Source organism: Topomyia yanbarensis, chromosome 3 (genome assembly GCF_030247195.1).
Source record: "Topomyia yanbarensis strain Yona2022 chromosome 3, ASM3024719v1, whole genome shotgun sequence".
Lineage (NCBI taxonomy): Eukaryota > Metazoa > Arthropoda > Insecta > Diptera > Culicidae > Topomyia > Topomyia yanbarensis.
The window spans coordinates 22,780,465-22,796,678 of NC_080672.1; the positions used below are offsets into that span (position 1 = coordinate 22,780,465).

The 16,214-nt window shown below is 39.1% G+C and overlaps 1 protein-coding gene across 2 annotated transcripts; it reads left to right on the forward strand.

The window, feature by feature from the left end:
• The first annotated feature begins 6,512 nt into the window (after nt 1–6,512).
• On the forward strand, nt 6,513–12,626 carry LOC131693918 (27 kDa glycoprotein-like). Of its 2 annotated transcripts, none has more exons than XM_058982189.1 (6): nt 6,513–6,627; nt 6,691–6,943; nt 7,009–7,172; nt 7,241–7,361; nt 7,441–7,574; nt 12,403–12,626. In XM_058982189.1, the coding sequence occupies exons 1-6, from the start codon at nt 6,579–6,581 to the stop codon at nt 12,417–12,419; spliced, it is 738 nt and encodes a 245-aa protein (XP_058838172.1). In that variant the 5' UTR covers nt 6,513–6,578; the 3' UTR covers nt 12,420–12,626. The 2 variants fall into 2 exon arrangements, with proteins under 2 accessions (XP_058838172.1, XP_058838171.1); XM_058982188.1 differs by lacking the exon at nt 12,403–12,626 and adding an exon at nt 7,621–7,916 and having other exon boundaries at nt 7,441–7,558.
• The last annotated feature ends 3,588 nt before the right edge of the window (nt 12,627–16,214 follow it).

Below are 16,214 nucleotides of genomic sequence, written 5' to 3' on the forward strand. Positions count from 1 at the left end.
GGATGGGTTCTCGGCACTCTCGAGCACTGTCCAAATGTCCTCCACTGTCGATACTCCTTTGCGTAATCCGAACTGCATCTTGGACCGTCTGCGCTCACCCTCCGTGCATTTCATTAATCTGTTAAGGAAGATTCTTTCCAAGAGTTTTCCGAGTGTATCCAGCAGAGGCCTATACGAGACCGGATCGCCCGTTGACTTCCTTGGTTTCGGCAGTAACACCAGCTTCTGTATCTTCGACATTTCATAGAAGTTGCTTCCATTTAAGCACTTCTGCAGCACCATCTTGAACATGTCCCGATATGTCAGGATCACTGCTTTCAGTATCACATTTGGTATTCCATCCGGACCGGGGGCTTTCTTTGATTTCAGGCACTTCGATGATTCTACAAGCTCATCGTTAGTCACTTGCCGATCGTCCGTGTTTGCTTCTGCTTCATTGCCGTACGGTGTCGGTGGCCAGGTAGTTGGATTGTGCTTCGGGAAGAGACCCTCAACGATTATCTTCAGCTTACCCGGGCACATTTCGGCTGGCGTCGTCGAGTTCTTCATTTTCGCCATCATGATTCGGTACGCGTTGCCACAGGGATCGGCTTCTACTTCTCGGCACAGCCCTTTGTGGCAATCTGACTCGCTAAGCCTGATCTCCCGTTGTAAAGCGGCCCTAGCTACCCGAAACGCTGCCTTGCGCTCTTCTCATACTAAGCGTCTCGTTCCACCAGTAAGCTGAATGCCGTCTATTGCGTGCTTCCAGATTTCGCGGCATTGTGGCCGTCACAATCCTTCTTGTTAGATCAGCCGCATCTACGATCTCGGTCCCGCCGTTTAATCGAAGTGCCTCAACGAAAAAGAGCTTTGTTGAAGACATTCATCTTCCACTTTCGCTCGCTGGTCATCCTTCTCCGTGCTGCAGCAGGGATCCGTTAACCGATACTGAAGCGACTTGCTTATGCGTATTCGTTTCGCATACTCCCCAATCCATGTTCGCCGTCATTGAAAGACTACAGAATGTAAAGTCGATTATAGACCCGTCTCCCCGAAATGTGCTAACAGAACCTTCATTGCACAATCGTACGTCCAACTTCGCTAGAGCTTGCTGCAGGATACACCCTCTTGTGTTGGTTACTCTACTACCCCACAGTTGAAGTAATAACCAATCACTACCGGCTTCCAACCGATCAACTGCTATATTAACTGTTGCAGCATTAGGCTGAACTGCTCCACTGTCCACCTTGGAGGTACGTAAGCGCTGCACACGAAGATGCCGTTGATTTTAGCTATCACCAAACCTTCGTACGAGCGTTCTACCACTTCTTGAATAGGGTAATCTGCCCGTAACTTGTATCACATCCATTCCCGATCTATCCGCAACCGAGTTACGGTTATCAGGGGGGACTTGATACGGCTCTGCAATCAAAGCGACACACATAGTTTCTTTCAATGACAGCCACGACAGTTGCTGGGCGTTGTCACAGTGATTCAGATTATTTGGGTTATCTCCATTACCATTGGCCTGAAGTGGCCCTCTAGTAGGCAGGGAATGCAAAGCCCCGTCTGATGGTCGTTTCCGTCCGCTGAAGTGCATGCACTTCGGCCTCTAGGTGCTGTCTCTCGCAAGATGGCTCGTCTCACCGCATTCCCAGCACACCCTGGATATATCCGGGACTTTGCAAGCCCCTGCCAAATGTCCAAAGCCCAAACGCTTGAAGCATTTCTCCGCTTGTTTATTCACTCGTGGAGCGGTTCTCAATGGGCATAACAACCAATCTAACCGTAACTTCACTTACCTCCATTAGCTTGTAGGCAGGGGTTACCGGTAAACGAATCATCGCTGGTTCCTTAACAAACAAACAAATAAAAAATATGAGAATTGAGGATTATGCGCAGCTATCTGGGAGTCTGAAATCGCTAAAGACTGTAATTGTCAATGCTGCGAAAAACCTCCTGATAAATTCGTTACGAACCGTGTGGATAAGGTTCCTAGTATCAATCCTTTCTGGCGAGACCCGGTACTGCGGTACTCAAGCTCTCAATACTGGTAAAATACCGGTACTCGATTTCTCTCCAAAAAAAATTGAGAACCACTTTATAGTGAATTAAACGACAAAAATCGTGATTTCTTTAATAAGCTTTGTATGCTGAACAAGTCTTCTGATCAATAAAATATCTCTAATGTGTTACTTGTATTGGTACTACTCAGTCAATTGCTTTTCAAACAGCTCTGGAGTTCCTCAAGGTAGTACACTCGGACCGCTACGAATTTTGCTATTTATTGATGACGTTGCTGGTATTTTAAATCCTGATGGCAAACTATTTTCCGCTGATGATGTTAAACTATATTATGTAATTAGTGATTAGTCCAACTGCCTGGTACTGCAAGCCGTTCTGGATACTCTCAACGACTGTTCTGTTTGGAATATGATGGTTTTGTGCATTCCCAAATGCTAGGTACACCATCCCTTTTGATCCCTTTTGATAATAATATTTCTGGAAATCAGCTACTACGTGTTGACTATATCAAAGACCTTGGAGTAATACTGGACTATAAGCTAAGTTACCATCGTCACTTCTCTGCTGCAATCGACAAGGCCAATCGATAACTAGGATTCATGTATAAGATATCCAACGAATGTCGTGATCCTTTGTTTTTTTGAAGCTCTTTACTGTTCGATAGTGCGTTCGATGCTAGAATTTGTAAATGTCGTTTGGAATCCTTATCTTGCTGTTTGGATCAATAGGATTCAGAGACGGTTTGTCAGGTACGCTCTGCGTTTCTTGTCATGGAGTGATCCGCAAAACCTGGCGCCGTATGAAGAACGCTGTCATTTATTTGGTTTGCACACCCTTGCTGAAAGGAGAATGACATCGCATGCAGTCTTTGTGGCCAAAATACTGCTGGATGAACACGATGTTCCTGACCTACTAGCACAAATGCACCTCTGTGAGCCATCTCGTACTCTTCGCCAAAGAGTTATGTTTGTTCCTGAAATTAGACCAACTGAATATGCTGCCTACAGTCCTGTCATCGCAATGGTTCGGAGGCTCAACGAGTTCTCCGAACTATTTGATTTTAATCTCACCGCATCAGGATTTCGGAGACAAATTCAATCACACTAGTTTTAGGAAATTTCATTGAGACATTAAATGTTAGATGAATAAATTTTTACAAAAGCAAATACATTCACATTATAGAACAAGATTGTTCCTGATGCGGCATCTTCGTTGATTCCGAGATCTGGCGCGCTGTTGGAATCAATTAGTGCTGAACGGTGCGAATGCTGGTAGATACTAGAAACCCTATTTTTAACAGTATTTTATGTTTGCTAAACTGTGTTCTCCCTTCTATCACATGTCGAGCACAATTCGCAATGCAACCGTCTACTCTCCGGCTTGTGCGTTTCCGCTTGTCGGCCAATCATTAATCTCTCTATTCAAATGCGCTTACCAAATTTAAAATCGGTGTTCGTTCTTCTATAGATAAAGATTTAACAAAAAACCTCCCTCCGGTAAAATTCTAATAGTTTCCCAAAGACGAAGCAATCATCGCATTTGCTGTACATGAGTTTGTTACTGTTTAAAATTTGCGCTCTTGTCGCAACATATTCAATACAAGACTGTATGTCGCCCTGCATACAAACGTTTCTATGCGTCCAGTGTGGATTAGAGAATCGGAGACAAATAACAACAACTTTACTGCCGCGATTTGTTTTTACTTATAGTGCGTTGCTACTCCTGTTTCCCGGATAGGTTTCCGGAAACGATGACGTTTCGAATCTCGTCAAATTTCAACTCCAGCTATATTCTTATCAAAAAATTTATACTTATTTTTATTTAGTACCGGCATTACGGTACCAAAAATTGATAGGTATTCCCGGGATTTCCGGTGCCAGTACTATCAATACCACAACTCTACGTATGGAGTGCCCGCTTGGTTACTATGATTTTGCAGCTCTGTCAGCCATGGGCAAACTCTCCGGCACCGGAAACATGGCAGAGGGCCCAATAAGGTGAGTATGACTAATGGGATTCATTGGCCATCAAGACTCTTTTAAATATCATCAAAAAGATTTGTGTGCTTGACGATGTTCAACAATTTCTCTGATTCAGTCTACTTTCTACTTCTGCCGCAGTCAGACGTACAATCGAGCCAAGTGAACAACAGGCCTCTAGATCTAGTGTGCATTGTCTCGAGAACAAAGGAAATATCGGATTATTCTTGTCATCATGAGTAAAGTTGACGAAAAAGCTCTACTCCGACCCAACGCTGCGGTCGTTGACTTTAAATTTTGTTTAAAACGACCGAGTTTTAGTGAAGTGGAATACCTTCTGAAGATAAAAATGCAACTTAGACTTACGGAAGTGTTGTACCTTCAGTATCATCATCTTCGCAGTGCAGTTTTAATATCATTCAACACGTTAGCACAAGCCGAGCGTTTCGTTTTGAAGAACAACTTAAAACACGTGGTTGAAAGTGACAACGTTGGAATTAAGATTCCCGTATATATTGAGAATGATTATATAGATGTAAGGTTATATGACCTATCGCCTCGTACCCCTCCTGAGCCAATTGCAAAATGCATGTCGCAATACGGAGAAGTAGAATCCGTTACACCTGATACTTGGAGAAACTTCTTCCCGGGTACTCCTAACGGCGTTTTTGTAGTAAGGATGCGGGTTGAAAGGCCTATACCCTCCTACTTGACAATAAAACTCAAAACTCACGGAACTACAATTATGCAAACTACGCTATGCACCCATGAGGGGCAAACTCCTACGTGCAAGTATTGTAATCAGACAGCTCATCATGGACAACCTTGCGCGGAAGATGCAGAGGAAGACGCATCTCAGCCGATTGCCAACTCATCTACGGCAAACCAACCCAAAACAGAGTTTTCAATACCAATCCCTGAACCACAAACGGTGGCCAAATTTGTGGCAGCAGTTGCACAGACCATAATGACAACCACAAAAGAAGCATCCAGTACCGCAAAATCAACTGTAAGCAACATTAGCAAGGATAACAATAACAGTGACGGATTCACACTGGTCAGCAATAAGTGCAAGAAACAAGGAAAAACATCTGATCACGGACACCAAGCCGGCTTCGGCCTGGACGTGAAAAACAAAAAAGAATTAAATGACCCCCCAGATGCAGATTGCCAGCGAACCCCGCGAAAGAAGGTCTCCGCTCGCAATAAAAAGTTGCGCGCTCGAGATCCAGTGTTATAATATTTGTTCATATTTTTATTTTTACATTTGTAAACATATAAAAGATCCACGGCTCCGTTAAGCTACCGCTATGAGCCGTGTCAAATAAACGAATTATAAAAAAAAAAAATTCTCTGATTCGTTGGACAGGTTGTCCCGAACCAAGTTAGGGATGTCATCAAGTTTACGGAGGTACTCCAACTGTCGACAATATTGAGCTAAAGGACGTCGGTTTGTTGCTGGGAGGTATAAAGGTATAAAAGTAGGAATATGTTAAACTTATATTCCCGGCCTGCAGTGCTAAAAGTACGTTTTGTTCCTTCCAGTTATTGTCGCCTTCATTTCATTTCTTAAGAAAGTTAAGTTTCAGAATACAGCTTCCTGGTTCAGCGGATAGTGGTGAATTCAATAACTTATTTACACGCAGGAATGTCGGGATTCACCCGCTTCTAGCGAAAAGACGGAGGGCTGAAAAGGAGGAAGGAGTCAGCTCCTATACCACTTATCCCTATCTTACGATTGATGAGTTTGTGGTAGTCAGGGACTACCAGACTGACTAAAAGAGAAAAGTGTCAATATTGGGGGATCTTGAACTCCATGGGCGAGGAACACAAACGGTGGCATTCTAAGAAATTACTTTCTCCCGCGTCTGTGTCTGAATTATTGTTAAATGATGTTACAGTCTAAAATATACAGCCCAACTGTTACAACGTACTTGAGTAAGCTTAACGTTACTTGCTTCTAGAAAATTTTCGTACATTACAAATATGAACTTTGAGAGATTTGTTTCCGGATAATAATAACTAGTTTTTAGTAGCATGATAATGCGGTTATCCCGCTTTGCAGCTGACTGCAGATCACGACAATCTCAATGCTCAAACGTACGCATATCAGATTTCCGCGTGTTTTCTACATACTTCATGATATGAAAAGCTTATCTCGAATTCAGCAAATGCCCGTTTGCCCAGGTAAAGAACCGCAAAAGATTGAATTTTCGCTCGATTTTCAATCAACATTATCAAATTTTCTACAAGATGTTGTGTCCGAACTCATACGTCAATACCCTCTTTACTGGATTTACTGTATAGCAATATTTATTTACGCGGTAATAGGAAAAAAGCGTATTCCTTGCAGGGATCACACTAATGTTTCAATCATTAGAGATGTTTTTCAAAGAACGCAATCCGCACCAATCTAGTTTCAAAGAGTAAATATATACGTGTATATACACCGATAATCAACATATCAGTGAATAATAGTGATAATGATCAGCAACTGTAGCTATAAGTTTACAATTTACAGTTGGAAAGTCCAACGATTATTACTCAGTTAGCTCCATAGCAGCAAGGTGCATTAAAATTCAATCTCCAAATATGGCTAGAATTATCAATTTGTTACTTGTTGTTGCCATTTTGTCCGGAGGTAAGTGTCTACTTGCGATAAAATCAACCAATCTGTAAATACATAATCCTTAATATCACATAGCTACCAACGCCAAACCGAGCGAAACACGAAATGCCCAGAGTAAACAGGGCGAGCTGGTGTCTCGCATCACCGATATGCTGCATCAACTGCGTGCATCTTGCGTCGAACGTAGCGGATCGGAGGAAGGTTTTCGACAAATTATGACCTCTATACAATCAATCAAAAGCTGTGCGAAGCAATACGTAGATGTACCGAAGCTCAAAACTGATCTTAAAACGATGACTCGTGAAAATAACAAGGAACTTTTCGAGAAGTAAAAAAAGAAAATCTGCGACATGTTGAAAATTTAAATATTATACCAACACATACACATTTCAGCTACTGTCCCCAATTCAACAAGTCAAAAGTTTGCTTCGAGGACATCATTGAAGGAGTAGCAACTTGTGCTGGTCAGGATGCGGATGAAACTAGGGCTATTGCTAACGACATGCTAAACAATGCTGTGGAATTGATGTGTAAGAACGATGGGGAAATCTTTTTCGGTAAGCAACCCGAAAGTTTTTTGATGAATTTATAAATTTGTTTTAAATACACTCCTCCCGCATTAAAGAGACTCGTAAGCCGGAATTCCACACCTGCGTGGCTGAGTTCAAACGCAATGCTCAAGATTGCAACACTCTCCATTTTGCTAAAGGCACACCGATGACACGGCTTGGGGAAGCTGAATGTCGGTAGGTGTTACTGATTAGATTCATAAACCATGGAAGGCGACAGAGTGATGCGTTTAATACTGATTATGCTGTGTTACAGGGCAATTGAGGAAACTAAGGAGTGCTTCCGAGATAAGCTGAGCTCGTGCAAATCAACTGTGATGGGAATTGTTGATGTGTTTTATGACCCGATCATAAGTGCAAACAACTGTCAGCAGGTTATTCTCATATTGTGTGAGTAATTTAATTTTTTTTAATCTTTTCTATTTTGTTTTTACAGTACAAAGCGATACAGGAGCCTGTTGGAAATGAAGTTGAATAACTTGCCTACTGCAAGTTTTAAAGCTTCTACGTATCTATATTCTGAATACGTTTGCGTCGTACCATGAGTTCTTTTAGTGTAAACGATAATTTGGCTGATTAGTAGATTATAACATATCGTGGTTTGTGGGATGATTACTCAATTTTCGCCTACCTTTGATTTCAGAAATTACTGTTCAAAAGGAAATCAAAATTGCTATTCAAAAGTAATGATCGTGTGGCAATAAACATATTTGATTTTTTTTACGGTGGAAATTGGCGATGATTTTTTTTCACTATTAATCTCGACATCTTTGTGCATGGCTGGGTGTCCTTCGTTTTCTCCAGTAAAGGGCCTGATTGTTCAAATTCTAATTTCATGAAGTGAGTGAGTCACAGAAGCAAGAAGTGGGGCTTCGGCCAAATTCAATGATTATTGATTTTCTGAAGGTGAAAATGGTGGTTATACTTACAGAAGTTACCTTTTCGAGCTCTACCATACCAAGCATTCAACGTTCATAGCGTTCAACAAATTCGCCCAAGCAAAACCATTCATTTTGAACAACTTAAAACACACAGTTGTGTGTGACAAAGCTATAATTAAGATCCTTAATCAATGTTCAGTAGCAAGATCGGACACCGCTTACTTGCAGATTCATGTCACATTTGGGAGAAATAGAAACCATTCCGAAGGACACATGTAGTAACTACTTCTCGGTATCTCAAATAACAGGTATCCACTTGCAATGGCTAAGTGTTTGCACGAGGTATGTCAGACAACCATTGAAACTCGTTTCATTATTTATATTATCGAAATAATGGAAATATATGAAAGACCCACGGCTCCATTTGGCTAAGGCATTGAATCGAGTCAAATAAAAGAATTATATAGCAAAAAAATAGAAAAAGTTTTATAGATCACTTCATCGCTAGTGATTGCCACTCTGTACAATACTCAGATAGAATGATAGATGCTGGCAAGAATAGAGAACTTTGCTAATATGAAGAAACGTACACAGTAGTAATAGAACTAACGGTCATGATTTCGTTTTTTTCCTTTCAATCAGATGCCAATTGCTAATGAATCATGTAAGTTACTAAATGACGTGACAATACAGCGAATAGGCATTCACAAAGAGCGACAAAAATGTTGTGACTGATCGAATCTCAAAGTCAATGAGTTGGGATAAACTTATCGATTATCTTTTTTCCTTTTTTATTTCGACTATGTTAGTCACATTTTCTTTTTTACATTTTAACGACATTCAATTAGCTAGAGATTACTGGGTAGGGAAAGGTATGAAAATTAGAACCATAGTACTCGAGTGAGAGCAAGGATGTGAAGTAAACAGATCGGAAAGTGGCAGGGTCATTAGAACAGGCGTAATATCGTACGGGCTTAATCTTTGTCTTCTGCTAATGGGGGTCGAGCTTAGGCAGCATAACTATGAATCACTTCACTCCAGTTCACTAGCATGTGTCCTGGTATAGATAGACGTGTCCATCTTTAGTCGGTTGTCACGGTAGTAACTAGAGAAAATCGTAAATTTTAAATTTATAATAAAAATCAAATTTAAAATCATCCTATATTCTTTCTTATAATACATAATATAATTTGAGGACTTTTAATGTCTATTGTCTTAATTTTGGAAATGTTTTCACTAGGAATTTTCATCAAAGTTACATTCAGTTTCCAGCGACTATCTCAAACCTTGAGAATTAATACGTTTACGCATTAATTTTTAAGACCCACCCAAAATAAAATCCTGGCTACGGGCCTACCCCATTGCCTTCAAGTGAAAGAAATTGATTGTATAGTTGAAATTCCAACAAACCAATCATTGTTGATACACTCGAACGTTTAGCGAATTTTCTCCAAACACTTTCTCTTTCGTTGCTGTTGTTACTGATAAGTTTTTTTCTGAATACAAATTTGAAATTTTTCATTCATTTTTGAATAATAAAAGTGAAACTAAAAAGATACTGAACCTTAAGAAATGAACTTCTAAGTTTTATGATGTCTGTACAGCAGAGCTTTCACCAATCATTCAACCGCAATACAGTTCAGTACAACACTAGCCTTCGCCCCAACCGAAGGAATTTGTCACTGTTGACACCGAAGCAACAACACGAGGAAACAAAAACAGGAACGAATGCTTTCACACAAACTTGCATATGCACGTATCCTTATAACGTTGAACAGTTGCGAGCATTATTTGGAGAGAGTATATCAGTATTCTCTTCTCTTTTGAATAGTGGTCCCTTTTTGCTTGTTTGATTATGTGGTAGGTGTGGTTCAGGAACGTACATGCTGTTGAATCATTCAGATTCATTGCGTAATACTGAATGCGAATATACAATTCATCTGGCCGTAGCGGATTTCAGCGTATTTCGCTACATTAGTTAAAAGTAAGAACATATGACTTGTGGAGCTGACTTTAGGCAACACGTATCGCTAATATGATCCTTTTGAGGTTTGAAGAAATATTTGGAATTTGCGTATCACGATTCTTAATAAATTCAGGGAAATAGTGCGATGAGGCAGGGATACTCAAACATCAATATGCATTTTATCAGCTTTTTGGATGGTGGTCCCTCAGATGGTTACGTAAGCGCTCAATCCAAAACTAGTAGGTTCAGTTTATTCTAACTTTGTATCTCTATCTTACGAATATTTGGAACTTTATAATCGTGCACCAATGCTGTGTGGATTGGTTAAATGTTAACAAATATAATATCGGCCACAAATTTGACAAGCTAGTTTTTTGACTTCTGATTAAATTGGGAAATACTATCGGAGTGCTTAAAATGTATGGCATATTGTGGAATATTTAATAATCAGAAAATTACTTCGAACCTCGTCTAAAGCTCAGCTGGAATAGTAATATTAGGCATGCTTTCAGTGTGTGGAATAGAAGAAATTGCTATCTTGCTTTAATGGATAGAATAGTTCTCTGCAATGATTCCGAGCTTGGAATATCCTCTAAATGAATCTTGACAGTTGGCATCAATACCATTATCTGAAGTTGGCCGATATTTTTTTGTAATTTTTTTTTCAAATTTTGTTAAATGGAAAAACGATTTTTTTTCCAATTCCATCAACATTACTAATCTTTCATTCATTATTTGTCGGCTAGTTGATAAAAACTTGACACAATTTAACAAATTACTCTCAACAACATCTAAATCAAATGCCTTTTTGGAGTGAAATTACGTGATTTACGAAATTCAACGTCATGTCAAATTAAAATTATATCTAAAATATTTTTGATGCTCGTCCACGTCAGGATCAGAACACATAAATTTATACGATTTTTTTCTAGGTGTATGCAATGCAATGCAATGATTTAATACATCTTGATCATGCTCTGGTTTCCGTGGTTGAAAACTAGTTCACTAAATCAAAACATACATACCTAGTACATTAGCCACGACTCACTATTCGTGCACGTGAAATAGTTCACAAAAGCTAGAAATTTTATTCAAAGATTCGTGAATAGGTTCTTGATTCAAAGTATATTATTTACGAAGGTATACCTAATCTTTACTACTGACATGCAACTCGGCACACGATCTTAAAACTTTCACGTTAACCATTTTACGAAATTTGAAATGTTATTCATAAAATCACTTTTGATCCGTTAGCTATTTCATGAAATATAACATAGCCGTGTCGAGCTGCTAGCGACCAGTCATTGATTCTAGAAAGAGATATAAGCAAACTGTTAGTACCTAACACATCGCTATTTCTTTGACAAGGTTCATTGTAATACTCAGAAAGAAAACCAAAACTGTGCTGCGCATCAAAAACACATTATAGAGTTACGAAAATCGTGACAAAAATTCCGAAAACATTAACATGAATGACATAACTCTGCCGGACAAATTCGATTGTCAACTCATGAACAAAATATCAGGATAACATGAACAGTCTATATAAGGTAATGAGTCTATTTTGACATTTCTAGGGAGAGCGCCATAATATGTTTAACAACTTTTAAATGGACTTTTATATTATCTATAACCTTTCTTAGAATAAAGTACCCGTGTTAAGGGGTCAAACGCTTAGTACAATGTGCCATACACATTTCACTAGCTACGAAAACACGGAATTAGAATACGATTCACAGTAATACACAATCATTCCACTCGTTATCACAATATATGGATTATTGAGAAACACTACTGTCAACTCAAAACAGGGTCAACAAAGTGAAGTTAAATAATTTTAGTAAACCCGTGTCTTATTTGGCTGAACACCATTGCACATCCAGGCACATTGCTAAGCGACTCTCTATATAATGCTTTTTTAGCAAAAATGTCCCAAGTATCAGCATAAATGAAAATAAATGTTCTATTTTGTACATTTATTCTCACCTCAACGATCCAATTTCCGCCTCATGGGCACGCTAAATTTCACCTCATCGAAAAACAATCTAGTTGAAACGCAATGCTTTAATACTTCAGATCTTGGTCACCAACGAACCTTTCTACTTTTTCAGCCGATTAAAACTAACGCAAACATCACGCACATGAAAGAACCTCATCAGCTGCTAGAAAAAATGCGCCCAGTAGATAATCATGCGAAGGCTAACAACTGATAATGGCTAGTTTCACTTCAAACGTTGCATTGTCTCGAGCCGAATTTTATGTCCAGATGAAAATGAAAGCTCTGCAATCACCAATCAGTTGAATAACTTGAAATGATTGATTATATGTACCTGAAATTTCATAATAATATATTTTAAAATTTATGTTTCAGCTTGGCCGCACTGCTGATTCTTACCTGTGTGCTGGATACAAAAAGTTCGTTATTTTTGAACAACCTATTATAACACTAGGCCTATTCCAGCGTTTAACGAGTGCTTTTAAAGTCAATTAATCGTAAATGTATTCTCCAGCTACAAAGAAGGTAAGTATCAATGCAATGTTTAATATGGCGGAATAAAAAGATATGAGGCGGTAATTGCCGGCTCAATGCACATAAATAGCGAACACGAAATTATTGCGACACCAAAAATGTCATGCCAATTTTCTTATAATGTTTAAAATCAAATCAAAATTTTAGGGTAGTTTTATATATATATATATATATATATATATATATATATATATATATATATATATATATATATATATATATATATATATATATATATATATATATATATATATATATATATATATATATATATATATATATATATATATATATATATATATATATATATATATATATATATATATATATATACATTTACTTCAAAAAACAAAAGAAAAGTTAATCGATGGAGCCTTGAGTGTAAAATTGAACGCATTTTCGCTTGATGCCCTCCATCAAAGTCTTTTCAGTGTCATCCGGTACCAGTTTCTCAGTTTTTTCCATTTTCTTAACATGTCCTTCTCGTCTTTGACTGTCTTCTTCCTCTTCCGAAGTTCCCGCTTCATCATTACCCAGTACTGCTCCACCGGGCGCAGCTACAGTTTGGCGGATTCATGTCCTTTGGAACAAAATGGACAGAATTGGCCTCATGCCACTCCAGGACACTTTTAAAATAGTGGCATGATGCCAAATCTGGCGAAAATAGCGGAGCTTCGTCGTGCTGCTGCAAGAACGGCAAAAGGCGCTTCTCGAGGCACTCAGATTTGTAGATCTCGCCATTTACTGTGCCCTTTGTCACGAAAAACTCACTCCTCAGTCCGCAAGAGCAGATGGCCTACCAAATGGGATATTTGGAGGCGAACTTCGACAGTTTCTTCTTTTTAAATTTGTCGTCCACATAGAACTTGCTCTTGTCGGTGAAAAACTCCAACCCCGGAATTTGCTTAAAATCGGCTTTAATATACGTTTCGTCGTCCATCACACAGCAGCCATATTTTGTCAGCATCTTCTCGTAGAGCTTCCGTGCCCGAGTTTTAGCCGTCGGTTGTTGCCGCTCATCGCGGTTTGGGAAGTTCTGTACCTTGTATGTATGTAGTCCAGCTCTCTTCTTTGCATTCTGGACGTAGCTCTGCGACATGCCGATCTTTTTAGCCAAATCACGGCTTGAGACGTTGGGATTTGCTTTAATCATCCGCTTCACCTTTCCCTCCGTCTTTTTGTTCTCCGGTCCCGGTTTTCTTCCAGCTCCTTTGCCGTGGTCCAACGTCAACCGCTCCTGGAACCGCTTCAACACTCTGGAAACGGTTGAATAGTGAATGTTCAACATTTTTCCCAACCGCCGGTGCGACAGATCAGGAAATTCCAGGTGTTTGGAAAGAATTTGTTCTCTCGACTCGCGTTGGTTCACCTCCATTTTCGTTGAATCGAAAAAAACGATTTCGAGTTTGACAGCATGTAAACAATACACATCAATGAGAAAGTGTGCAAAATTTTGTTGATTTTTACCCAATGGTAAAAAAGTTATGCCCTGTTGAATGTGTCGCAATAATTTCGTGTTCGCCCTTTAGTTTTGATAAGCGCCGCACAGAAATTTTTTTTATAATTTTACTTTTAATTTCATGCTTACATTTGGAGCATGAAAATAGATGATAACTTAAAGGTCAATCCCCGTTTATACACCTGCAATACACAGATTCAGTTCACATTACGGTGTGAAGGAATCTCCGTTGAAGACGACACTTGGAGGAATTGTTCTAAAAGATGAGTCGAAAATTATTCTACTGATTGGTAAATCGGCTATAGTTATTGCTAGTAGTTAAGTAAGCGTATCTATTTTAACTACTATACGTCGTATAATTTTTTTTTTTTTTTGAGTTTGTGACATTTGCAAATGTCGCCCTCCATTAGAGCCTGTACAGTCTGTTTCCGGTACGTTTTTCACAGTTTTTTCATCAATTTCATTTCATCTTTCGCATCTTCTTTGGTCTTTCGAAGCTCGCGCTTCATCGTAACCTTTATAGATTTCGATCGGACGGAGCTCAGGACGATTCCGTGGGTACATGTCTTTCCGTACAACATCCACAGAATTAGCCGCATATCTTTACTGTACGGTATTGAAGTAGTCGCGTGAAGCCTTATTGGGCGAAAATAAAGGTTTTTTGTGTTCCTGGAAGGACTCAGTTTTGGAAATCTCGCCGGCTCTTAAGGTCTCTTAATGTAAAGTTTTCGGGCGCGTATTTTGGTCACACTCTGCTAGCGTTCGTCTCGGTCTGAGACGTTCGGAGGCTTGTACATTTTCAGGCTGAATTGTTTCTTGGCCCTTTGGACGAAACTTTGCGGAACAACAAGTTTCTGGGCCAAGCTCCGCATCGAAATGTTTGAATTCGGCTTGAAATTATCAATAACCACTCTCTCGGTTTTTTGCACGTTGTTCCCGATTTTAGTCTAACTAATTTCAGTTAATTTTGTTCAAATTTGAAATAAGAAACGCATATTGATTGTCGACTGACCCTGCATACCTTCATGACCAGAGAACATGACAGCTCCTATACATAGACCACGCTGTGCACCTATAATAATCGAACGGGTAGTTCCAAAATTGACTAGTAATTTCAATGTAAATTAATGCACCTTATCCAACTTTATGGATATGGAAAACGGCATTTCATTAGCTTGAAAATCACGATCTGAAAATATCATGGGTTAAAATTTAAATTAGTGGAATTCCTAAAGTTTCCTAAAAATTACATTCTAGTATCTACTGCAACAATAATTAAAACAAAGAATGATCTTTAAGTTCCACAACCCCTAGCCTCATTGTGTAGCTAACTTTTAAAATTCAATGATGTTATTTCACTTGAATGAACATTAGTGCAATAAGTTTCTTCACCGTCTACCAGATTAATGGAAAAGCTCCCCCTGCTTATCATTGTCCGACCTTCGTTAGTACACAGCCAGCATGATGTGAAAAATGCAACTCCCTCTCTACCCACTATTGAATAAGTTTGATTTTTTTCTGCACCACTGCAGAATATTATCCTCGATTGCAATTTTTCGTGCTGTTATAAATAGTGCGGTCATTCGATGCGATTCAGTTACATTTTTTGCTGATGCAAACGCCGGGACGACGGAGAATCAATAGAGGCGGCATCAATAACGAACTTTTTGAATGCAATAATTTTCTTGCTTTCTGTTAGCTTCTAGTTCGTTTCGAATATAAAGAAAAGTAGCTAGGTACCTAAGTCCTGTGTCGTACCGTTTCATGAACTGAGAACTAATCAATGCTACTTTTCTCCGTCGAAGCCAAACAGAAACTTTACAAAGAACAACAGTGTAAAGCGATTTTTTTCTCATTCTCGTAGACAAATGTGTGCAGTTGTTTGTTCGACCTAATCAGGACATTTTTGCTGATGTGAGCATCATTGGTAACAAAATTCAGAAGGGAATAGTAAATATTCCATTTAGGAACTGGTTTGCAGGATTTTCATGAGCAGATAAAATTCACCAGTCTCGTTCAAATAAATTGATAAGCAAACCTACCTCACATATTAGGTGCTTCCCTCAGAAAAATAATTGGTACAATTCACTACCCTACAATATTCAGCGCAAGCTGCTGTTTCCATAGTTGCAAAAAATAAATAATGTAAGATATAATGGGTCGGCCGATCCAACCGAAGTAAAAACTTTTCCAG

Coding starts and splice junctions, on each gene's coding strand:
- LOC131693918 (XM_058982188.1), top strand. CDS start 6,579: ATGGCTAGAATTATCAATTTGTTACTTGTTGTTGCCATTTTGTCCGGA. Junction 7,173..7,240: donor CGATGGGGAAATCTTTTTCG/GTAAGCAACCCG, acceptor CCCGCATTAAAG/AGACTCGTAAGCCGGAATTC. Junction 7,362..7,440: donor CTTGGGGAAGCTGAATGTCG/GTAGGTGTTACT, acceptor GCTGTGTTACAG/GGCAATTGAGGAAACTAAGG.